We start from the raw sequence: 25,621 nt of genomic DNA on the forward strand, positions 1-25,621 counted from the left end.
CCTCAGCCTCCCAAAGGCGTGGGATTACAGGCTGAGCCACTGAGCCCGGCTGCCTGTCTCTATTTCTAAGCCCCTTTTTACTCTCTAAACTAATCTGATTGTATCTCACTTTCTTCACTGACACTCTCTTCTAAGATAACTAAGGATCTTACAATCATCACAGTCAGTGGGCACATCTCATTGGACCCACGCAACGCAGCTGACCCCGTTCACTGCATCCTCTATCTCGAAATGTCACATTTCTTGGTTTCCATAAATTCTTTCTTCTGCTTCTTTGTCACTTTCTGGCCAATCCTCAAGCTTTTTAGAGAAATATTATTTTTATTTCCCCCCCAAATTGTTCCTAAGATCACTCCTTCATCTTCTCGTTATCATTTGGCAGTGAGACCTGTGACCATGGCTATGACTCAGAAACGTAGAAGTCTAACCCAAATCTCTCTCTTGAGTTTCAGGCCTTATTTATTTATTTATTTTGAGTTGGAGTTTCACTTCATCGCCCAGGCTGGAGTGCAGTGGCACGCTCACGGCTACCGCAGCCGCGACCTGCTGGGCTTAGGCGATCTTTCTGCCTCAGTCTTCCAAGTAGCTGGAACTACAGGTGCAGGCTACCATGCCTGGCTAATTTTTTTTATTTGGTGTAGAGTCGAGGTCCCCCCAGTTTGCCCAGGCTGGTCTTGAACACCTGGACTAAGACAATCCTCTCTTCTCTGCCTCCCAAATTGCTGGGGTTACAGGCTTGAGCCATCACACCCTGGCCTGATTATTGTTATTATTTTTATTGCCCTTCTCTATCTGGCTTCCAGGCACCTCACACTGACGCTGTCCTCACCTCTCATGTACCATACCTGCTCCACCTCGTCCTATGTTCTCCACCCAGTGACCAAAGCCAGAGCTGAGGTATCATCCTACCTTCATGTCTAATGAAGAGCCTTCAACTCTACCTACTCCATATACAGTGTGTGCAACTCCTCTCCACTATACTCATCACTCACTTTCCTCTTGGTCTTTAGCATCATTTAGGTCTAAGCCATTTACATGCTGTTGCTAGGGTGACCTTTCTGAAGTATATTTGAACACACCACTCTTCTGCTCAGAATCCTTTAGAATAAAACCCATACTCAGCTCTTGTGGTCTGATGGATGTACCTACCTGTCTTCTTTTGCTATTTCCTGCCACACATACCAACATGCTCCCCTAATTCTGAAAGTGCCTTTGCCAACAATGTCATCTTCTCTTTTCTTTCTTTCTTTGAGTCGGAGTCTCACTCTGTCACCCAGGTTGGAGTGCAGTGGCACACTGCTCACGGCCACTGCAGCCTCGACCTCCTGGGCTCAGGTGATCTTTCCGCCTCAGCCTTGAAAGTAGCTGGAACTATAGGCATGTGCCACCACGACCGGCTAATTTTTTGATTTATTGTAGAGATGTGGTCTCTCCACGTGACTCAGGCTGGTCTCGAACCCCTGAGCTCAGGCAATCCTCTTGCCTCTGTCTTCCAAAGTGCTGGCATTACAGGTGTGAGCCACCATGCCCAGCCTCATCTTCTCTTTTCTGACTGGTCAAGACACCCTCCACGGCTTGTCTCAGTTCATGTTTACATTCCCTGCGATTCATTTTACTTCCCCCAGGCAGCTTTAGGTTTGTGGGTCTGTTTATTAAATTATTCCCTCCCCTCATTCCACAAAGGATTTGAGGCAATGTAAAACAGATACACTGAGTAACAGGATAAAATAAATGAGTGCAGCAATAAATTCAAAGGGAGAATAAGCCGGGCTCGGTGGCTCAGCCTATAATCCTGTGCTTTGAGAGGCTGAGGTAAGTGGATTGCCGGAGCCCGCAGGTTCGAAATGCACCCAGGCAACTTGGTGAGACCTCATCTCTACCATAAATAAAAAATTAGCCAGGCATGGTAGCACACTGTAGTTCCAGCTACTTGGAAGGCTGAGGCTGAAGGTCGAGGCTGCAGTGGCCGGGAACGTGCCACTGCACTCCAGTCTGGGTGACAGAGTGAGACTCCAACTCAAAAAACAAAACAAAACAAAAAAACAAAGGGAGAGTAAAGGTGGAAATAGAAATGATATCAGGTATGAGGTTAGGCTTAAACATTATATGATATTAAGTTCTGTAGACATACGCGACACAGAAATACCCTGAAAATTTGCCTAGGGCTTTTTAGATGTCAAACTAAGAGAGAAACTTGACTGCTTTTGAGTTTTACAATGTCTATAAGCAACAAATAAAACATCTCTGTCAGTGCTGAAAACTTAGAGATAATCTACTGTATTAAAAGGGTACCGGACACGGTGGCTCATCCCTATAATCCCAGTACTTTGGGAGGAGATGGCAAGAGGATTGACTGAGCCCAGGGGTTCAAGACCAGCCTGGGTAATTTGGCAAGATCTTGTCTCTACAATAAATTTTAAAAATTAGCCAGGCATGGTGGTGAGCAGTAGTAGTTCCAGGTACTTGGAAGGCTGAGGTGGAAGGATTGCCTAAGCCCATCACATCGAGGCTGCAGTAGCTGTCCATGTGCGACTACACTCCAGCCTGGGCAACGGAGTGAAACTCTGACTCAGAAAAAAATAAAAAAGGTATTTATAAGGGAGATTGGCAAATTTAGAAGTTCCTTCTCTTGTGCTTTCATTGATCCTCAAATATAATAACTATGTAATACTTGTAACTTTTTTTTGTACATTGATTTCCTCAGCTAGGAACCAAATCCTCAGCACTTAGCCCAATGCGTGATATTTTCTGGTTACTCAATGAGGATTTGTTATACACACTAGATAACCAATGTTGACAGTTAATGTAGACAAATATTTTTGTGTGAGTAGATATGCAACAGAAATGTATCATCATTTGTATTCCATCATAAACATAAAGGTTTAACCAACTAGAATAGTCTTTATTAGAATTATAAAACAATACTTAAGGGATACCTACTATGTGCCAGACACCATGTTAAACACATTGCATGTATATCTTCTATGACTTCCAGCCATACCACGGAGCTTATTCCCCATCTCAAAGTTGGAGAAATTGAAAAGCTTAAATTAATTTCCCAAGGGCAGAACACTGGCTCAACATTGGTGCTTGACCCCAGTCCTGTGATTCTCAACCCTTTGCTATGGGTTCATTCTTTGGTGTGTAGTGGATTGATTAATATTTGATTATAACATTTGTGGAAGTGGAAACTTTTTACTGATGGAAAGTCTTTGCCACCGTTTCCTTGTTCTTTAGGTTTTTATACCAGAATATTTTGCGGGAAAGAGCAGCAGCTATCTGGCAAACAAAATGATATGCTATAACATTCATTTTCCATAAAAAATATCAGGAAACATCCAAATAGAAAACGCTTCCATTTTTAGAAATTGGAACCACTGATTTTCCAAAATATGATGCAACTTTGTTCACTATATCCAAGGAAACTTGTTACCATTGTACACAAGGGTTTGCACTATTTTAACCTAGTTAATTTTTGCTGACAAATTGATGGCTACTTCTTACCTGAAAGTTGCCAAAACAGCTTCCTCCTGGGAGAGTCACATAACTCACAAAGGGAGGTCCAGGGGCTGGCAGCGACTCGTAGACCACCACGCCTTCACTGGGGAACGCAGCCCTCTGCTGCTGCTTGCTCTCCCAAAACTCCTGTAACATTGACACAACATTCACTGAAAAAGACAAGGAACATAATCAGTTATTAAGGATGGACATACCCTGGCAAAAACAAATTTTATTTGCAAGCTGGATTCTGTAGTATGGCGGTCCCAGTTTAAGCAGAGTTGAATATGTACATGGTGAAGGTGCTCTCAGTTGTAAAGAAATAAACTTTATTTAAATATATTTAAAGCATGATAAAATACACAGTGTTAATGCAAATGTGTCTATTTCTTTCCTTCCTTCCTTCCTTCCTTCCTTCCTTCCTTCCTTCCTTCCTTCCTTCCTTTCTTTCCTTCTATATAGAGACAGGGTCTCACTATGTTGCTCAGGCTGATCTCAACTTCTGGCCTCAAACCATCCTTCCACCTCAGCCTCCCAAAGTGCTGGGATTACAGGTGTGAGCTCCCATGCTCAGCCTCAAATGTGTATATTTCTTAAAGAGTATGACTAAAGTGGTTTTGGTACCCTAATTATAACAATGTAGCAATATTTCAAATTTATTCTATAAATTATTTTTTTTACTATGAAATTTAAAAATATCATTCTTCCTACTTTGAACATTTGCCTCAGTAGATTTTGTCTAGCGCTTTGTCTATGGTGCTCTTTCCTATTTCTCATGGACTCTTAAACTTACAAAGATTTAAGAGGAGAAAATCAGAAAGAAGAAAACTCTTTCATGCTCTCTCGACCCCAATACAAAGGAGAATAAAAGGCAATTGTGGAATAAACAGGAGACTGAAAAAAGTCATGAGTGAAACTAATAACATCGAGACCTTGTTAAGGACAAGGTCTGTTCGAGATTTCAGAAAACACAATGATGGCTAGAGACATGTGTTTTAGATTAAATGACCTGTGATAGCCTGCAAAAGTTCCAGATCAAATTAGGTTGGTTTGTTTATCCTGTACTGCAAATTAAATCATGGAAATTAACAAGGATAATAGAATTATAGAGTCAAAAGTGACCTTATAGGTCACATAGGCAAAGCTCTGACTAACACAGGAATTCCTCTGCCAGCCCTCCCAACAGCTGCTCATCTACCCTGTACCTGAACATGTGGAATGACTTGGTACTTGCCACATCCTGAGACAGCCCATTTCAATGGCTAGTGGCTCTGTAAAAAGGTCCTTTTTGGAGTAAGCTGAAATCTGCTTTCTGTAAGTTTCGTGCAGAAGGTCTACGTCTCTTTTCTGGAGCCTCACAGACGTTTATTTCCTTATCCACATGAAAGCCTAGTATATATTTGAGAGTGGTGAGGATATCTGTTGCTTCTGCCAACCTTGCATTTGCTGTCCTTCTTGTGGGAAATGCCCAAAAGTTTTCCTTGAAGAACCTTGCAGCTTTTGCAGGGTGGAGGTGAGGATTTGGTCAAAGTCAAGCCATTTAGAGGCAATGAGTCCAGGACTTTGGTTGAAATTTTTGGAAGTTTCCTTTTCTTCAGTAGGGTTTATGGAGGGATAGAATGTAAGCATGGCACTGTCCAAGCAAGAAGGAAGGTGGTAGAGAAGAACGTCAACACAAAGAAGGATAGAGCCAAGAGATGGAGAATGAAAGACTAAGTTTTGATGACGTAGTTTGAGCTCCTGGTTTCAGCTATGCCCAAATACGAGATCCTTGATTGGACTTGGAGTTATCTGAATTAACACATTTGCTTTTTCCTTAGCCATTTTGAACTGGCATTGCTTGTATGCATATAAAAGCATAGTAATAGACAACTTTCATGATTCTTCAAGTTCTAGATGAAATAGTTCTTGTTCTTTCAAACATTCTTTGTGTAACATGGTATCTATACCCTTTGTCATTATAATGAATACATTCTTGGATGTGCTTCAAAATGCTGGTCATTGGTGTTTTTCAGAGACTTAACAGTGTCACAGAGTTTGAGCTGAAGGAAAAACATTGTACAATCGCCTTCTAAAGTTTCCTAGAGCACTGGGTTCCCGCACCTCCTCCCTAGGTACTGACATGTGGTGTGTGGTTCAGGCAAATCCTAGAGACTCCTAAGGAATTGGATGTTTGTGTTTATTTAAAAGCTTCAGTGTTTAGTATTTTCTTTTTAGAGACAAGGTCTCGCCAAGTTGCCCAGGCTGGTCTCGAACCCCTGAGCTCAGGCAATAATCTCACCTCAACCTCCCAAAGTGCAGGATTACAAGCTTGAGCCACCACACCTGGCCTTCAGTGTTTAGTCTTTAAGGTGTATTTTGGGAAAGAAATTGGGAAATGTAAGGCTAACAGAGGGGATACTGGAATTAATCAATAAAATACATGTTGAAGTAGTCAAGTTGATAATTGTTCATTACAGAGCTTTTTAATCCATTCAAAAATACAGAAGGTGTCAGAAAATGTATACATATTTTAAGAAAGGAAACAAAAACTATTATAACAAGTTAAGTTTGACTTCTGCAAGTATAAGAGGCGCTCAAAGTGGTTACCCTCAGACACTCCTGATAACAGTAAACTAAAAGTAATACATAGGTAATAGTTCTTAAAATGTGTATACATTTGTTTCAGCACCCCTGGTATTTGAAGTAACATTTTCTATCAGTTGATGTAACTCAATAGAATTAGAACTTTAATTTTCTAAACTGTTTTTCTGTCCCCCATCTTCCTCTTCTCCCTCCCATCCCTGAGGAAACAAGGATTGATGAACTGGTTGATTTGTGTCTCTTCTTGCAGTTGACTTCCAGAATTCAGCAGCAATGTTCTGAAGATTGAAGCCTGAAACTAAGCCCAGTGACCTATTGCTCTGCTAGTCAACAAGGACCATTAACCTCCTATTTTAAGCTAGTAGATTGATGAATGATGTTCTGCTGAGAACTGGAGTAGGAAGTTGAGGACTTTATCTAGGCAAAATGAACACAAGAATCTTGGCACATAAAGTTATTTGGATTAAAGAGTTTGGAGATGTGCACTAAGTTAAGATTTCTGCATGAATAAAAGTGGCAGTTTTCAAGCTTTTCCATTCTGCAGTCTTGGAGAATTTCTTTGATGGTCCTGCAGATGTCGTCTCCCCTAAAGAGTACAACATACATATATACATGCACACACACAATCTATCTCCATCAACTCTTGTCGACTGGAAAGCCAGATGAATGGAGTGCAGAGGGAGGAAGGCCACTTTGCTGTTTGGAATTCCAAAGATGGCTATACCAGAGGATGCTCTGTTTATGAAACACTTGCCCTTTTATTTATTTATTTACTTTTCAGGCAGCATCAACAAGTTTTGTGGATAATTTGAAAGAAAATATGAGCAGAGGGTCAAGAAATGCTGAAGAAAACCACTCAAGTTTGAGAATAGGGCTCATCACACAGTTTGTCCCTAGTGCAGCTCCACCGTCAGTGCCCAGTCAGTGATCCTGCCTTCTCTGTTACAGAATCAACTTGAGTTGCCAAGTGTGCAACATCCATGCCTACATCCAGGGACCTATCTGTTGATGCTGCCTGAAAAGTAAATAAATAAATAAAGTGCCCAGGTTCACCTTACTTCCTACAGCCTCAAATAAATGTGTGCAGCTTTTTTCTGGGCATTGTTCTCTTACTAAGTCCCATGAACTAGTATTCATATTATTTGAGACAGGGTCTTCCTCTGTCACTCAGGATGGAGTGCAGTGGCGTGAACATAGTCCACTTCACCTTGAACTCCTGGGTTCAAGCAATCCTCCTGCCTCAGCCTCTTGGGTAGCTGGAACTACAGGTGTGCACCACCACACCTGACTAGTTAACATTTGCGGTTGTTGTTTTTGTAGAGACAGGGTCTTGCTACGTTGTCCAGGCTGGTCTCAAATACATGGCCTCAAGTGATCCTCCCACCTTGGCCTCCCAAAGTACTGGCATTACAGGTGTGAACCATGATCTATTTTTAAATGTTTCCTCTCTACTCACACCCTCCCAGTAACTATAAGTGTGCCAAAACAATAAACAAATAAATAAATAAAATTTTAAAAGTGAAACACTTAACATTGGCACTTTTTTTGACTGCTAGTTACTAAAATTTTCTCATAATAGTTAAGCCACTAGAAAGATTAGTCTATATTAACTATCTCTGTTTCCTTATCTTCCATTTATTTTTAACCCACCACAATCGGCATTTCCTCTGCATTATTCCACTGAAGGTACTCCAACATGTATCATCAGTTCCTAATTTTCAGCCCTTATTTACTTGACCTCTTTGCTGCATTGGACACAGCTGCTCAATTTCTTCTAGAAATTCTCATCTTCCTAGGCTTTTCTGGCAGTGTGTCTTCTTGATTCTGCTTCTCTTTTTATAATAATTTCCCCTAGGTCTCCTTCTTCTCACTCCTCATGTTGGTTTGCATGAGAGACATGTCTTATTCTTTTGCTTCTCTCTTGACTATTCTTGACTGACAGAACCTGTCTCCATGACTATATTGACCATAATTTACAGGACAGCTCTCAAACTGTTCTCCTGAGCCTTTAACTTCATTATTAGACACTTCCATTGGGATGTTGCACAAACTCAACATATTTTCAAACTCAATTCATTTTTTTCCCTATAAGTGCTTCTCTTCCTCCTGAGTCACTAGGAAAATGATGTTATCATTTATCCTTTCACCTAAATCAGAAACCTGGCAGGAACCTTAAACTCTTTCTGTACCTGATAAGTGCCCAAGTTTTGCCAGTTCCGTATCCTGATGTCTCCCACAGGTATGGCTTTCTCTATGTCCTGCATTGGTTCATACTCATCCAGTCTCACCAAGCATCCCACAAAACCCTCCTGACTCCAGTCAGTCTCCCATCCCATCCTTCCTACCACTGTTTCCTGGGTAATCTTTCTGAATTTCATTGCTGAGCAAATCACTCACAACTTGAACTGTAGGTCCCTCATTATACATGGAATAAATGACTCCTTGGCAAGGCATAGAAGGTCCTGCTTACAATTCTCTCTCTCATCCTGAACTCTCTTCCCTTGCACCCCCATTCATGCCCAGGCTCCTCACATTCTGTGCTTCTAATACTGCTTGCAAGCCCTGGGCTTCCATTCATCCTTCTGGAATGTCCTTCTTTCCATGGTCTGTTATCTTCTTAAATGGCATCTACTCCATTTTCAAGATTCACCTTTTGTTTTTCTCAAAACCAAAACCAAAATCATCTTTGAGCCCTCTCTGATGAAAGTCCCGTCCCCAAGAAACATCAAGGATATCACTTGGAGACTTGTTAGAAATGCAGGCTGTCAAACCCTGTCCCAGTCACTGAACTGGCATCCATGTTAACAAGTTTCACAGGAAATCTGATACACGATAAAGGTTGAGAAACCCTGATGTAGGAAGAAACTACTCCCATCTCCCTTATCATGTACCTGTTGTATGCCTTTTCTCATTTAATCCTTATAGGTTTTTCAACTTAACACAAGGGATAGACCTCTTCAGCAGTTTTGAATAATTTGTATATCAACAAGAACATATGCTATGAAGTTTAAAGACATTAGTGTGGCTACTTTCTTCTTCACCATGTTTTAAAATTTGAAGTTGACAGAACTTTCAGAGTAGAAATTAGATTCCCAAGCAAGTCTCTTGTGAGACTTTTATTTCCCTTTTCCTCAAACTTCTTTTTTCTTTTTCTTTTTATAAAGTTCAGCATTGAGGCTTTCCCAGTTAACCAATGAAGACATCTGATGCCAGTTCTGCATCCTGCTGTCTTCCACAACACCTTGTTTGCCTAACCTTTGATGTCTCCAGCAGAAATCCTCAATTGGTTTTAGCAGGGACAGTCTTGTTCCTGACACATGCTGCTTATTTGTTATCTGTGCTTTGGTTCAAGTTCTCCGTCCTATTTTGAGCGTTTTTTTTTTCTGTCCCACCCCTTCCTTCCTTACATCCAATTTACTCTCACACTCAGGGGAAACCACCTCCCCCATCATACCTTCCTCACTGGTTCCCGCCCACATGCATCTCCTCTTCTGAACTCTTATTCCATTAGTGGCCCTGTGTTTTAGCACTTAATCTCCTATAAACCATGCTAATAAAATGGATGTGGTGCTCCCGGCTAAATGTATCAAGTCAGACTTGGCTGGACTTCCTTCTGGCCAGAGGAATGAAATGCCTTGTGGTAACAATTCGTCTTATGGAATATAGTTTTCTGTTCTTTAACTCACTGCAGACTGTGGGATTCTAGAGGGCAGGGAGTCTGGTTCATTCTTCTCTGTAGCATCCTTGGTATCCCTCCCAGGGATATTCACCCAGCACTCAGAAGTAGTTATTGAATTTGTTTGGAGTCTAAGAAAAATTTATGTAATCTGAACAGTTTTAGTGACACTGAATAAAAATGTAGAAAGGAAGTGAAGTCACTACGATTCACAGAGAGGTCAAGACTTCCTTCCAGAATAGGAGGTTTCATGCATGAACCACCACGATGCCTGCATACAGCATGGGTATGATGGTGGCAACCACGTCGCAGCAGGAGGTGGCAGAGTGGGTGCAGAGAGGTGTAGCCTGGTTAGAATAGACATGTGGTTTACTTGGGTTGTACCTTTGCAACAACTAGTGCTTAGGAAATCCTCGAATGGAATGGTAAGTCTGTTTGTATTGGGTGCCAAATCTAATCGTTTATGCTGGCTGCCTGAAGCACTCTGTTGAAAATAATGTGAAATTAGTACCTGGGATCAGTGGAACAGAGCACCATAATTAATGTGACATTAAACAATGTGGCATTGGCATAGTCTATGTGCTGAACCTGACCTTGACAGTATAAACTAATAAAGAAGTCCAAGACAGGTCTCTGTTCACAAAGATTTACAATCTGACTGGAGAAATATTGTATTCACCATATAATTAGTGAACAAAATATCAGAGTACTAAGTTGTGGAACAGATAATGTTAAAGTAATATATAAAACTTAAAGATGTATGGCATGGTAATTAAGTAAATGTATGGAGAAGAGTAGATAATGTGAGCTAAAGGGTCAGGAAAAATCTGCATCAGAAAAAGGCCTAAGCCAAGTTCTACTCAGAGGAGTGAGGTTTACACAGGGTTGGGGCAAGGGAGAGAAACTGTTCTCTCAAAGTAGTGAGGATGACATTTGGCAAAAAGGGTAAGAGGGTAAGACGCTACAGTGGCTCACACCTGTAATCTCAGCACTTTGGGAAGCTGAGGCTGGAGGATTGCTTGAGACCAGGAGTTTGAAGCCAGCCTGGGCAACATAGTGAGACCTCCTTTCTACAAAAAAATTAAAAAATTAGCTGTGTGTGGTGGTGCACGACTGTTGTCCCAGCTACTCAGGAGGCTGAGGCAGAAGGATTACCTTAGCCCAGCAAGTCGAGGCTGTGGTGAGCCATGATTGTGTCACTCACTGCCCTCCAGTCTGGGAGACAGAGTGAGATCTCAACTCAAAAAAAAAAAAAAAAAAAGGAAAGAAAAGAACAGGGGTGGAGGCAAGAGAATAATTGTGCCTCTGCTGAGGAATTGTTCAAGAGAGCAATAAGAATGGGTTCCACCATTAGAAAGGGACATCATTTGGCAAAGACAGTGTAAGCAAACAACTTATTTTAATAATTGGATGTGAACCCCATTATCCTGGTGCCCCAGCTTTAACCCAGTGGGAGAGAGAGGCAGGGAAATAGACTCCCTTGTCCTTTGTGTTTGCCTTGTGCCATGGTGCCTGTGGTGGCTTCATCCATGCAGAGGTGAAATCATGAGGAAGGGCCCTGACTCTTAGGAAGAATGCATGGTTGCTCTTGTGCAATAAAGAATATTTCTGAGAAGAGCCTGGGCAGAAAATCCATGAGAAGTGGATAAGAGATGAGGTAACAGAAAGAATGCTCCTTCTGCAGCCTGGAAGGAAACGAATCCCCTTCAGAAAAGAATGTCGAGGACTGGATACCCAGAGGGCTTTTATCCTAAACATTCACAGCTTGTCATTTATACGTATTATTGTATTTTCATTTTCACAAATCGGACCCAGTGGGGAAGCCAATGGGAACACAACTATGTTTTCATATGGGAAGTTTGAGATGCAGAGGATGTAAATGCCCTATGGATTACAGAGCATAGTATGTTGTAGAAGAGTCCTCAAATACAGGCAGAGTCGAAGACGCAGTGCCTCTTGTCCCTCCACATTTCATCAACAGGCAGGCAACTTACTTCATAGTTAAAAGCCTGTTCTTTGGAGCCACGCTGCCTGGGTGTGAATCCTGTTTCTATCATTGCAGGATATCTAACCCCTTCCTGCCTTAGTTCCCCATGTGAAACGTAGTAACTCTATTCCAGGGTGGCTATAAGGGTTACAATGGAAAATGCTTAGAACAGGGCTTCACACATGGTAAGAACCAGAGAGTTAGCTGTTATTTGTGGTTAGAGAAGGTGAAGGAAGAAAAGGTATGATTATATGTTTGCATGTTGCATCTTTGAAATGAACTGTTCCTGGACTGGAAACCCAAATCATTAAATCGTCTAAAAATAGTCTGCAAGTCTGAACATTCTCTAATTGAACACATTGGGCTATTTATTTCCAAGATATGTGAAGAGTTCAGAGATGGAAAAGAGAAGGCTCTTATTAATATTCACGGTAAAGTCAAAACTCCAAAATAGAAAATAAATGGATGAGATGCTGTATGTCTCAACATTTGGAAACAGGGATTTTTGTCCCACTTTTTCACTTTCTAATGGATGCTAGAGGCAATAGACCTGTTCTTAGCAAAAACTACAGTGAGGAGCTAACTTTTATCTTAAACTAATGTTTAACGACAGTATATACTTCTGGAAAGTAGAAACAATATACTTCATTGCCCAGTTCAATTATATAATATGACAAAAGTCCTGCATAGAAGACAGTCATTTGTCTGCAAAAGGGGATCTTAAAAATCCATTATAAATCTGTCAGAAAAAAGAATCAATTTCTTTAAGGAAAATCCCTAGCTGGGTAAAATTTCTTTTGCCGAAAACAATTAAAGACAAATTGGAAAGGCTGCCATTTAAGGATAAATCATTAAGAGGCTTTCAAGATGATTACTATATTTCCAAATTGATTCTCAACCTCTAAATAGATGGATTTATGTTATGGAATATTTTAATATAACCTTTAATTAAATTATACTTTGCAGGTGATATTTTAAAATACAGTTAATTTGTATTTTCTACATTAGCAATTTGATCACGTGCTCACCGATGGGTTGTTGAGGAACAACAAGAAAAGGACCCACACATTATTTAAGGGGCAAACTCAAGGTGTGATTTCTATTTGCCATTTATGCAAAATAAGTTGAAAAATGGGGTGCTTTTGAATCTTGTGCTAGGCTTGGCTGCACCCCAGGACACTGACACACAGAGCTATTGTCTGTCTAGCTGTTTATAATCATTCTCAACCTTTGCCAAGTTTTGACCAGGCTAATGGAATCTTGGGGACACACAGGGTATAGCACGGAGGAATCTCAGGCCCCTTTCTCTTTTGTGTAGAGACTCTTTCAAAGGTAGCCACAGCACACAGCAGGATGGAGACAGCTTGGAGTCTCGCTTTGTTCCCAGCAGAGGGACTTTCCTTTGGTAATTTCCCAAGTCAGTGCTTAACTCCTTCAGCAGCTGGAAAGCTGGTTGTGTTCGTCTTTTGTTTGCTTTTTCTTTTCTTCTTTCAACCCCGCCCCCTACCCTAATCATTTTCTCGAGGGAATTATAGTCCTTTAGGTTGTTTTACAAAGTTAGCCTCTTAGGAGACTCTATGAAACACGCAAAAGGGATATTATTCTTTTTGGTTTAATTTTCACCTTTGGAATTTAAAACTGCTGAACTGTAAATCCTTTGGTGGGGGGGTGGGGGATTTAAATGATATGTATTTTCTGTACACTTGTAAGCACAGGGTAATTTTTTTAAGAAGGGAGAGGAAAAAGAATACGAAGGAGCAAGAAAGAATCCACCAAGAGAAATTAGAATAGAATATCATGAAGTATGTAGCATATTTAAACAGCAGCAGTATGCCTGAGGTCACATGCAGGGTTTATATGTGTACCTTGGGTCAGATGATGTCATCAGTCTCAAAAGCTGCATAAAATAAAAGCCTGATGTAACCTATTTAACCAATCAGAAAGGACACATCTTTCCCACGTTCTGTCTGGCAATGACATCACACTATAGAGACTTTGTAGGACCATCGATCTTCGCCAACCAGCCAAGGATCAGTCACACTGTTGGCTTTGCTGGTCAGTTCTGCTTAGGCAGAATGGTCAAATATGTGCAAATAGGGCTTTAGGTGTATAATGTACCTTCCTTCTCTGTGAACAGTCATCATAAGAACGTTCTTCAAGATCCTGCCAGGACTTTCTAAACAGGGTCTGTGTACAAGGCACAGAGTTTGGCCCTAAAGAGCATGGTGGGTGGCTTTTATGACCCAGAGTCAGGGGTAGATCCAGAGGATGAATGTAGGGGTGGGCATTTTAAGCCACTGTGTCAATGTGGTGTATGGGATGATTCTGAGCTGCTCAGCTAGGGCCCCCACAAGGCAGTGCTCTGGCACGGTGGCTGTGCTTAACTTTTTTTTTGAGTTGGAGTCTCACTCTGTAGCCCAGACTATAGGGCAGTGGCCGCTCCCGGCCACCGCAGCCTCAACCTGCTGGGCTCCGGCGATCCTTCCGCCTCAGCCTTCTGAGTAGCCAGAATTACAGGCGTGAGCTACCACGCCCGGCTAATTTTTGATTTATTGTAGAGATGAGGTCTCACCAAGTTGCCCAGGTGGGTCTCGGACCCGCGGGCTCAGGCATTCCACTCACCTCAGCCTCCCAAGGCGCAGGATTCCAGGCTGAGACACCGAGCCCGGCTTGGCTGTGCTTATCTTTAGGGTCCCTTCGTCCTCCAAGCTTCCTCCTGTCTCATCTGCCTGTCAACCTAACCCTGCATCTGACCAGCCTGTGAGAATGGAGTCAGAGGAATTGTGAATGGGTCACTGTAAAAGGGTCCCAGCAGAATGCTTGATGATGGGAGAAATCTTCCTCCCTTTTTGTGAGGGAGAAAAATCAACCACCCTGAATTGTACCCCACATCTTTATAATAATTTTTTTTTTTTTGAGTTGGAGTCTCACTCTGTCGCCCAGACTGGAGTGCAGTGGCCGCTCCCGGCCACCGCAGCCTCGACCTGCTGGGCTCCGGCGATCCTTCCGCCTCAGTCTTTCAAGTAGCTGGAATTACAGGCATGCGCTACCACGCCCGGCTGATTTTTTTATTTATTGTAGAGATGAGGTCTCGCTGCCCAGGCGGGTTTCGAACCCGCGTACTCAGGCAATCCACTCACCTCAGCCTCCCAAAGGCGCGGGATTACAGGCTGAGTCACCAAGCCCGGCATACAATTTTTTTTAAAAAAAGAAAAACCAACCAACCAGCAATCAAAAAGTCTGTGTACCTGTTAGGTGTCTGCCCCTGTGGGAGGCACCTTGGGGTGCAAGAAAGTGCACAGTATGGCTCCGGCCTCCTGGGACTACAACTTAGGTGTGGAAAAAACACCCCAGTGAAGCGATAACAGTCCTGAGCCACATGAGAGGAATGTAGACTAAATAGTGCCAACAGAGTGGTGACTAAATGACAGGTTCCCACAGCTGCTTAACAGGATGAGATCTAAATAGGGATCAACTGATTATCATCGGAGCAGGAAGAAAAAAAAAAGCAAAGCAGAATTTAAACATTTCATGGACACTAGAGTAAAAAATATGAGACCTACAGGGAGTGTTTTCATTGTCTATTTTGTCAATATTAAACTTCCACTGGAATTTTTTTTTTCTTTTAAGGTAGGATTCTTTTAACTCTCTTGACAGAACAAACGTCTATGGGCATTTGAAAATGGAGGAAAAAGAAATGAGAGCATTTGGGTTAAAACTTCAATATGAAATGTATTAAATAAAGAAGATTCTTTTATGAAAGGCTTCTAAAGTTGTCTTACATTTCTTAAATCAATCTGTAGCACATAATCAGTAAAACCGTATCATTTAAACAGAAAGATCATAACTTAGAAACGCACCCTTCTGCAGCTGTATCCTATTATGGGCTGTAACTTAACACACGAGTTTCAGAAGTTGTTAAAATTGAGTTCAGACTAACAAATCTTAACTGTTAAAAAAAAAACAAAAAAACTCTCTGGTGAGATGAGACAGCAGTCCATGAAGAGGTCCCAGATTTGATCTCACAGAATGGGTATCTATCATATTTTATTTTGATTTGTCAAATCGTCTTTATCAATGAGAAAGAAATGTATTAGGACAGATATGGACCTTAAGTAATCAAGAAGCTATCTAATTTTTTCCATTTTGAAAAATTGTCCTCTGAGGCTGAGACTTTTAGCATTTAACTCTGTCAAATGTATATTTAATGATAAAAAGAAAAAGAAACAGCTCTTATGCCATTGATAGCTAAACTGAAATCTACATTTCTCTCTTAGCACAAATTCAAGGAAAAATAATTGTATACTGTAATAAATCAAATAACATTAGCATTTGAAGTAGAACTGACATTCACAGTTTAGATGCTAAAATTACTGAAGTTCAAATTATTGTAATTAAGATGCAGTTATTATGCTAAAATAAGCTAGCAAGCAGTAAAGGGTTTGTGTGTGTGTGTGTGTGTGTGTGTGTGTGTGTGTGTGTGTATGTGTGTTTAAACTGTATTCTTTCAGGCACACTTTATGTGGTGAAATGTAATGGATATGTGTAGGAATTTACTGCACAAGAAATTTCAGTCCTTATATCCTACTTCATTTATTTCTGTGAAGTCCAACAACTATAAATTTATCATCAAATGTATATATTTCCTACACTAAAAAACATGGGGTGGAGAAAATACTTGACTCTTGAGGATTTTTCTCTCTCATGCTGCATACAGCTAAACTCATGATGACTAAGATGGTTTTAATAGCCCTACAGTCTGGTCCAATTTTTCCAAAGGGTAAAAACGCAGTCTTTGAAGTAAAGTATTTACCAATCTGATATAAATAAAACCTTTCATGCAGAAAAATGTTTTCCCAAATGGAAGAGTTAATGCACCTCAAATCTGTGAGAAATTTGCTTCCAACTGTGCAGTGTTTAGTAAAGGTTCCATTTTACTTTTTCATTATAAAATTTGGGGAAAATATCAGTGAAATTGAACATGTCACTTTATAAGTCAATGCTAGAAACCAACTCACTGTCATGGCTGCAATGACAACTAAGATAGCTCTTAAACTATCTTTTTGAGAAAGCTTGCCTTGATTTTGATCTTTAGTCAGTGAAAGTGGTTTCTCCCCACAGGCGTTTTTTTTATATTCACGAATCTTGTATCTTGCCTGACTTGGCAAATGGGTTCTTGCTGAGAAAAAGCTGTAGTTCTCCCTAACTTAGGAATCAGGAAGTGTACCTCCAACAGATGTCAATAAACTTTTCCCCAATACAACTTAAGGTCATCAACTTCCAGAATTAATCTCGGATCACTGTTAACTCCGATGGCTCCCTATTGCCTGCAAGTGAGCTTGACTCACCTGCCTTCTCAGCCTGTCTCTGTCTCTCTCAGGGCATAGCTCTTGTATTGCCCAGTCTGTCTTTGGACAAGATGTTGTTTCTCCTCAAAAATGCCTTTCCCTGCTCCACCTTCCTTCCACACCCCTACTCATAGGTGATATTTAACGGGCTCCATTCACACTCCCGGAAGTGTTCATTTCTTTCCCCTCTCTGTTTTCCTGACAGATTCAGGTTAAACATACCAAATCCAAAATTCTGAGATCCAAAATACTCCTAAATCCAGAACTTTTTGAATGAAAACATGATACTCCAAGGACACGTTCACTGGAATATTTCAGATTTCAAAGTTGGGTTGCTCAAGTATATATAATGCAAATATTCCAAAATTTAAAAAAAATCTAAAATCTGAAACACCTGAGCATTTTGGAGAAGGGATACTCAACCTGCACTGCTATTATAATGTTAATGATGTGGTAACTAGCGCCTCTGAGAGGCAATGTCTTGTGGTGTCTAAAGGTGAGGAGTTGGAAGACAGAATTTGAGTACTGGCTCTATTCTATCACTTATTAGCTATGTGATAGCTGTTCCCTCTTCTTAGAAACACCTTTCTCCACTCCACCTTCCTGTCACACACCTGTTCAGATGATATTTAGTTGGGCAAATCACTTTAACCTCCGTGAGCCTCAGTTACCTCACCTATATACACTATAACAATAGTACCTACAAAACCACCACACTGTGAAGAATAAGTGCTTCTAGCATAGGTCCTATCACATGATGAGGAGCTGACATCTTATCTGTACTACTAAATGGATAGAGGAAGAACCCAAAGATGGCAGATAAAAATATTATACTCTTGTAATTTGAAGAGTTAACACTCAGATTAGGATCGGAAAGTATAGCTATCTTGAAATCATGTGGTTATTTTTTTTTTTTTTTGTAAATCATGTGAGGAACTGTCAAACGGGCAAATGAATAGTAAGTTCACACACTCCTTCAAAAGAGTGTACAGAGTCTGCCTTTAGGATAGCTTAGCTTTGGCTCTGTTGCATGACGCAAGAAAAGAAATTGAATATTGGGCTAAGCATGATGGCTCACGCCTGTATTCCCAGCACTTTGCAAAGCTGAGATGGGAGGATCTCCTACTTGAGCCTAGGAGTTCAAGACCAGCCTGGACAATACAGTGAGACCTCTGTCTCTATTTGAAAAAAAAAAAGAAGAAGAAATTGGATATTGCACAAAGCCAAGAATGAAAGGAAACATGGGGATATGCCACACTTTATTTGCAAAGAGATTCTGTTTGGTAGTGTGGAAACTTTCTTGTTACAAAATTGAGATATTTATGTAGTGGAGGTGAGTCCAGTGTCAGCTTAGATGAGCAAACTTCAAATTGAGAGTCTACCTTACCTAAAACTGTTTTCCGTTATTTTTTTCATATGAGATGTGAATAGGGAAAAGGAAAAAAAAGTGTTATGGAATTCATTTTCTTCCAGGAGATAAAATAGAAAACAAATCACAACTATTGCCAGATGAACACCTTGTCTAAAATAAAATGGCAGGTTTAATGCATTGCAAGATGCCATCTGAAGGGCCTCCTTGACTGAGAAAGCATTTGAATTTTATTTCATTAAGTGAATGTAACTATTCCCATGTGCACCTGGCTCAGACCAGAAAACTCTCTAGATGCCTTTTTTTGACCTACTTAAAGAGAAAATTCAGTTACTATTGCTTGTTTTTAAGCAAATAAAAAGTCAACTGAGGGCAACACGTGAATTGAATGATCATTTACACTTTCTGTATTATGTGTGACTGAAGAGTGAAGAGAGAGAAAACTGTCTTTGCATCCACAGAAGAGAAATTTAAGAAGCTAAAAAGTGCGCGCGCGTGTGTGTGTGTGTGTGTGTGTGTGTGTGTGTGTGTGTGTGTGTGTATGTGTGCTCTTTTGTTCAACTGGACTGGGGTTTAAAAATTCTTGGATCAGTTTTTCATCTTGCAGAAGAGTAAGGTAGCAATTTTTCTTAAGGAATTGGCAGTGATGTGCTCAAGTGCTCAATCCCTTCCTTCTGGCAGACAAGCCTGAGGGGTGAGGGTGGAGGAGGATCCAGGAGTGATTAGGAGGAGCAGGGACTGCTCAGAACCTGCCCTTGGAGGCCAGGGCAGCTTTTTACAGGCTGCCAATAGGAGTGTACTGGCAGCAGCTTATGGATGTGCCAAAGAAAATGGGTCCACACGCCAACCTCTGGCACGTGTAGCACCCACAGTTTGCCAAGGTCCTACACAGACTTTTGATGTCCTGCCCCAGAAAGTAAGTTCATTCTCACTCATTCCACAAGCATGGTAAGTTGGTTGGATATTTCAGTGTTAGGAAAACTCCTGGCACAGAAGGTACCAGGCTGCAATGACAACTAAGATAGCTCTTAAACTATCTTTTTGAGAAAGCCTGCCTTGATTTTTGCCTTTAGTCAGTGAAAGTGGCTTTTCCCCATAGGCATGTTTGCCATTCACAAATTTTGCATCTTGCCTGACTTGGCAAATGGTTTCTTGCTGAGAAAAAGCTGTAGTTTTCCCTAACTTAGGTATCAGGAAGTGTACCTCCAACAGATGTCAGTATAAACTTTCCCCCAATGCAACATCAGGCCATAAACTTCTGGTGCAGTAATTTGCCATTTGAAAATGAAATGTAAGAAATGAAAATTAGCCATTTTTAGATTAGAAGAGCCAGAAGGAAGAGGTTCAGCAGTTTAATATTCACAGCTATTAGACAGGGCCAGCAGTTGTAAAGTGGCATTCCATTCCAGAGTACGCCAGAAATGCTATCTGGTTAAATTTAGGTTTTATTTTAAAGAATGAAATATATAAAATAGGGCACTTTTTTGCTTTTCCATATAAAAGAATTTTTGCAAAGTTCTGGATGACAAAACTTCATGTTTACTTTGTTGTAACCCTTTTTCTATTCTATTTTCTATTCTAAATTATAAACAATTGCTGCAATTTAGTTTGGCTTAGAAAGTGGGCCATACAATTTTAGACTTAAACTTCTTAAAATTTCAATGAGCTCAGTGAAAAATTTCTCTTTCTACTGCTTCTGCTATCTAAACCCCGGCATGAGACTCCTGGTCCTATACAATTTATCCAAAGCTCTGTGCAGCCCAAGAGCCCTTTCATCCTTCACGAGTGAATTCAGGGCTATTGTGAGAGGGAGACATTCTTTCCTTCCCCTTTCACTTAAAAAAATACCAAACCTGAATAGATTTCAGGCTAGACAAGGGAGGGAGTGGGTTTTACTAGTTTTAATATAGCTATTGACAAATGCTGGAGGATGATATTTAAAAAAGAGAGGGAGGAAGAAAAGGTTCTCACTTTATGCCTTAGAGAACAGATTGGTTACAATTTAACTTCTAAGAGGAAAATTTTATAGAATAAAATGACTTACTTTTCTTTCTTTATCATACGTATGTGAAATCTAAGCTAAGAGGACATCTGGAAAGGAATGTTATTCAGCAATCAGAAAGCAAAAATTCAAACCATTAAGGTTTGGATGGAGACAAACATGAGTAGATTCACAAAGAGGAAAGCTGTAACCTATTGAAGTTAAAAAAAAAATTCCATATGCATTTTACCTTTTGGGCAGTTCCATAAAGCAAAGTTCTATTTCAGAAGCTCTTTGTAATATGAAACCCACTGTAGATAAGATATAACATGAAGATAGTCTGTTTTGCAGCAGCAGGAAATCAAATTGGTTCCAGAAACCAAGTTATGTGACAAATGGTTTAATAGCATTGCTAGAATTGGAAAGCTTGATTGAATTATCTTTCATAATTATTAAAAAAAGATCTTGGAATAACTTTGCCATACTGTGTAGATTGGGGACGAGACCCACAGGGAGTGTTGCCAAGGCTGGGAGGGTATTTTATTGTCCTCTTAATTTGTTATCAAAATTTCAGAGCTCAGTGGTGATTTATTAACTTTTGTTTGCAATGAAAAATTACAGGCAAACACAATACTAGATTTAACGTTAATACATGTTGTAGATTATTAAACAGGTTAACAAATATAGATATATTTTATTATCACTTCTAAGTTATTTTTAGTTTTTATCTTAGTCCCAGTCTGCTCTGCCTTATTTAAAAGACATCTGAAAAAGTTCTAAGTCTTAGCTTTTTAGGAGAGACTTCTAAACAGTTAGCAAGATGTATCACTGACAAAATAACCCAGCATCTACCACCCATAGGTGAAATGAAGTCATTCTTCTGACTGAAGTAAGGAACAAGTTAAAAGATCATTTAGACCACAACACACGACTATGGAGATTTAGGAGAAATCGTACTTAAATAGGATGTGACTAGACGTTCAGGAGTATTTTCTAAAAAGTCAAAAAACTTTTTTCCCTTTTGGTACTTACAGTCTTTGAAGACTAGAGCTGGGTCTCTGTGAGGCAAGACTTGGGCAATGATGTGTCTCAGAGATTCCAAGGTTCTGTCCATCTTGGGTCTGCCTGTGCGAGCCTCCTGCACAGAGTGTCCTCATGCCTGAATTCTTGCAGTCCTGGACTGAATTTGTGCAGCTCATTGATGCACTGGATTACCAAAGAATCCCTTTTAACATCTGCCAATCAGACATTTCCCAGAATCTAAAGACCCCTCAGGGGGCCCTCTTCCCAGGCTCACTTATCTTTGTTGTAGGCTGAGCTAATTAGCTCGAAAGGCTGGCTGACAGGCGGGTTCCCATTGCTTCCTTCTGTTAAACACACCCACCTACAGGCTGGCTGGGGAAGCTCGCTAGTCATGGAAACAGCTTTCTTTTCCTACCAGATTCTGACTGAATGCTGTGCAGCTTTTGGGCTTGGGTATTTCCTTGGTACTCTATCTTCAACTGTGCTGCCCCCAGGAATATGCAATTAAGAAGGTTGTTTCTCAAGAAAATTTCCTAAATAACAAAGCAGCTTCCGGTTTAGGATTACCAGCTATCTGTTATCAGCATAATCAGTATATATCTAATCAGTATATATCTAAATGTTCAGGATGATTCTCCTTTGGTAAGCGAGATTGTGGAACTAGCCAGGCACCAGATTATGCTTTATATTTGAATTCAGGAGCCTCTCTCATGGAAATCAAAGCTAGTCTCCCTCCCTCTCTCCCTCCATTACAGTCACTTCTATGGGACGATGGCAAGTAAAAACCAGGTTTTACAGCTTGTCTGGGAACATCCTATTTACCCTGCAAGGCAAATCATTCCCAAGGATGACTTAAATTAATTCTGATATCATTTGCTTCCTTTTATTCCATGATATTTTTTTCTATTACAAATTTCAGGAGAAGCAAAGATGTATTTTATTTAAAAAAATAGGTAGTTATTAACCTCATCTCTACAATAAATCAAAAAATTAGCTGGGCATGGTAGCGCGCGCCTGTAATTCCGGCTACTCGGAAGGCTGAGGCAGAAGGATCACCAGAGCCCAGCAGGTTGAGGCTGCCGTGGCCGGGAGTGGCCACTGCACTCCAGTCTGGGCAACAGAGTGAGACTCCAACTCAAAAAAAAAAAAAAGATTTTAAGAAAACAGTGATTCTTTTTCTGCCTCTGTTGTTCTCCACCACACATGACAATTCAATAATCTTTCTGCAGAAGACATAAATATAATCATGAGATTTCTTTGCAATAATAAGGATTTATACCAGATATAAAATAACAATTTTTTTTTTTTTTTGAGTTGGAGTGTCACTCTGTCTCCCAGAATAGAGTGCAGTGGCACACTCCTGGCCACCGCAGCCTCGACCTGCTGGGCTCCGGCAATCCTTCCGCCTCAGCCTTCCAAGTAACTGGAACTATAGGCACGCGCTACCATGCCTGGCTAATTTTTTTGATTTATTGTAGAGATGAGGTCTCACTAACTTGCCTAGGCGGGTCTCGAACCCGCTGGCTCAGGCAACTCACTTACCTCGGTCTCCCAAAGCATGGGATTACAGGCTGAGCCACTGAGCTCAGCTAAAATAACTAATTTTAATGGTTGTAACCTATGTTAGTTTTTGAAGGGTTATTGAGGAATTTTATACTTTTATTTTAAATATTTTTCCAGAGTTACCACAAGAGATTGCTTTTCAATGTTTCTTCCAATTTTCAGATTCCATGATGAAGTTGTGTTGTATGATGAACTGAACTCAGTCCTATAAAGACTATATAAAAATAAAATGCCTTCCATGTGATCAGCTTCTTCAGCTAGTTGGTAGAAAAGTAGGCTTCATAAAAGGAAACAGAAGGAACGGAACTGTAATAACAATAATTCCTATTCTAATCACTATCACTTAGCAAATGCCCACAGGGAGTGTAGGCCACACAACACACACCCAAAGGGTTACTCCAGAACGCAAAGACATTGTACAAAATCAGAACCTGAAGAAGTAGCCCTTCATGGATCTACCAAATAGGAAATTGTCAATGTTCTTGCTATCCAAGAGCTTATAATTTAAAATGTAAACTAGATGGTTTGTAGACAAAACATTATTATACATTGATTAGACACAAAGTATAAATGAACGCAAGTACCTTCAGTATGATGTTAAATTGGAAACCAAGATAGTTAATGTTCCTATTAGAGAACCAGGAAAAATAATATGGACTTCTCAAATTAAAAATACCTAAATTTTAATCAATAAATGGACATTTATTTTTATGGGCTGAAACTTAATTCTAGCAGTACTTAAAAATATCTTGATTCTATTGTGGAAGGAGCACTGAACTGGGATCAGTAAGACCCAGAGCTTGATGTTCATTATCCATATAACCTTAAAGAAGCCACTTGTCTTCTCTGAGCTTCATTCATACAGTTTAGGGATTAAGCTGGATATTGTCTTTCAGTTCTGACATGCATGATTCTATGGCTATGTTACAAAAGAGCACAAATATTATTACAGATTTTTTAGCCTTCTACAAGTTTATATATTTATTTTCTAAAGGCTGAACTAGTCTTCAAACAAAGCACAGTCAACCTGATTGATATCTCCTCATCAATAGTAGAAACACAAATCAATATTAAGAATTCAAAGATCTTCACTGCTAGTGTGAACTACAATGTATGGTAAGAATTTAAAGCTGGTGGCTCAGCCTATAATCCCGTGCCTTGGGAGGCTGAGGTGAGTGGATTGCCTGAACCCGCGGGTTCGAGACCCGCCTGGGCAACTTGGTCAGACCGCATCTCTACAATAAATCAAAAAATTAGCCGGGCGTGATAACGCGCGCCTGTAATTCCAGCTACTTGGAAGGCTAAGGCGGAAGGATCGCCAGAGCCCCAGCAGGTCGAGGTTGCGGTGGCCGGGAGTGGAGTGGGCAGTGCACTCCAGTCAGGGCGACAGAGTGAGACTCCAAAAAAGAATTTAAGAAAACCATCTTCAACCTTCGTAAGATATTTCTAACAAAGGCAAATGATGGGTATCTTCATAGAGAACCCTAAATCAGCTTTGCAAAAAGAAGTTTATGTAAATATCATGATCATTAGTGAATTATATTTTGAGAAATGAAAAACGAATTTGAAGCAAGGGGGATTATACAGCATTCCAGTTAGGTAGCATAGTTTCTTTATTCCTATTAAGCCCAATACTTCAGCAGTTTTCTTAAAGCTTTGTTTATGCATTTCTTTCTTGAATGCCTATAAAGACCTGTTGTAAGATAGTACAGAGAAACAACTACATGCTTGTTTTTTTTTTTTTACTGTTCTTTGATGTAAAAAGCTTCTGATGGAGATGGAAGTGCCTGAGAAACTTCTGAGCAGTGTGTTCTTCAGTAACAAATTCTGAAGCTCATGTTAGCATTCATGGCAAACCTCAGTCAGCTGTAGGCATATGCCAAAAGCAAAAGGGTAGATGACTACAGTGAAAAACAAAATGGGCCAGGCATGGTGGTTCATACCTATAATCCCCTACACTGTGAGAGGCAGAGGTGGGAGGATTGCTTGAGGCCAAGGCCAGGAGTTGATGAACAGCCTGGGCAGCATAGTGAGACTGTCTCAACAAAAAATTAAAACTAGAAAAACCATTAAAAAATTATGAGAATAAAAAATAATGAGGAGATGGGGGGCACCAATTAAAAATAGCACCCAGAATGCGATAAAACAAAATGGACACACTGAAGAATCATCTTTAGTTAAAAAGAGGAAGGAACTCCTTCCTCATGCCATAATGTGCTCTGCTCTGGTGGAAGAGGCAGGGGTAGGAGAAGTAGGAGAAGGGGCCAGTTGGTGAACTACTTGCAGGTGAAACTGGTGAGACTCCACTTCTTGAAAGATTTCAGTTCAAGGCATGCAGGCTCCAAAGAAAAGGATTGCAGTAACTGAGCCTGAACCAACTCATTCCTAGGGAATCTGGTAACTGAAGGGAGGGAGAGGACCCTGATTGAAATTTAGGAAGATTATCTTCCCTGAAATAATTTCTTCATTTACTTGCTAATGCCTTAAAAATCTGCAAGTTAGACTGGGCATGGTGGCTCAAACCTATAATCCCAACAATTTGGGAGGCTGAGGTGGAAGGATTGCTTGAGCCCAGGAGTTTAAGACCAGCTTG

General features: G+C 40.4%; 1 protein-coding gene across 1 annotated transcript in view; it reads right to left on the reverse strand.

The window, feature by feature from the left end:
* LIX1 (limb and CNS expressed 1) overlaps nucleotides 1-21,852 on the reverse strand; it is a 58,706-nt gene extending 36,854 nt beyond the window's left edge. Inside the window, exons 1-2 of the mRNA XM_008055049.2 lie at nucleotides 21,475-21,852; nucleotides 3,505-3,668 (exon numbers count right to left, since the gene is read on the reverse strand). Of these exons, the coding sequence (XP_008053240.1) occupies nucleotides 3,505-3,668; nucleotides 21,475-21,556 (246 nt within the window). The 5' untranslated portion in view covers nucleotides 21,557-21,852. The remainder of the gene's footprint in view (nucleotides 1-3,504; nucleotides 3,669-21,474) is intronic.
* Nucleotides 21,853-25,621: the final 3,769 nt, after the last annotated feature.

This window comes from Carlito syrichta, unplaced genomic scaffold (assembly GCF_000164805.1).
Source record: "Carlito syrichta isolate Samal-C Ts95f unplaced genomic scaffold, Tarsius_syrichta-2.0.1 Scaffold301643, whole genome shotgun sequence".
Lineage (NCBI taxonomy): Eukaryota > Metazoa > Chordata > Mammalia > Primates > Tarsiidae > Carlito > Carlito syrichta.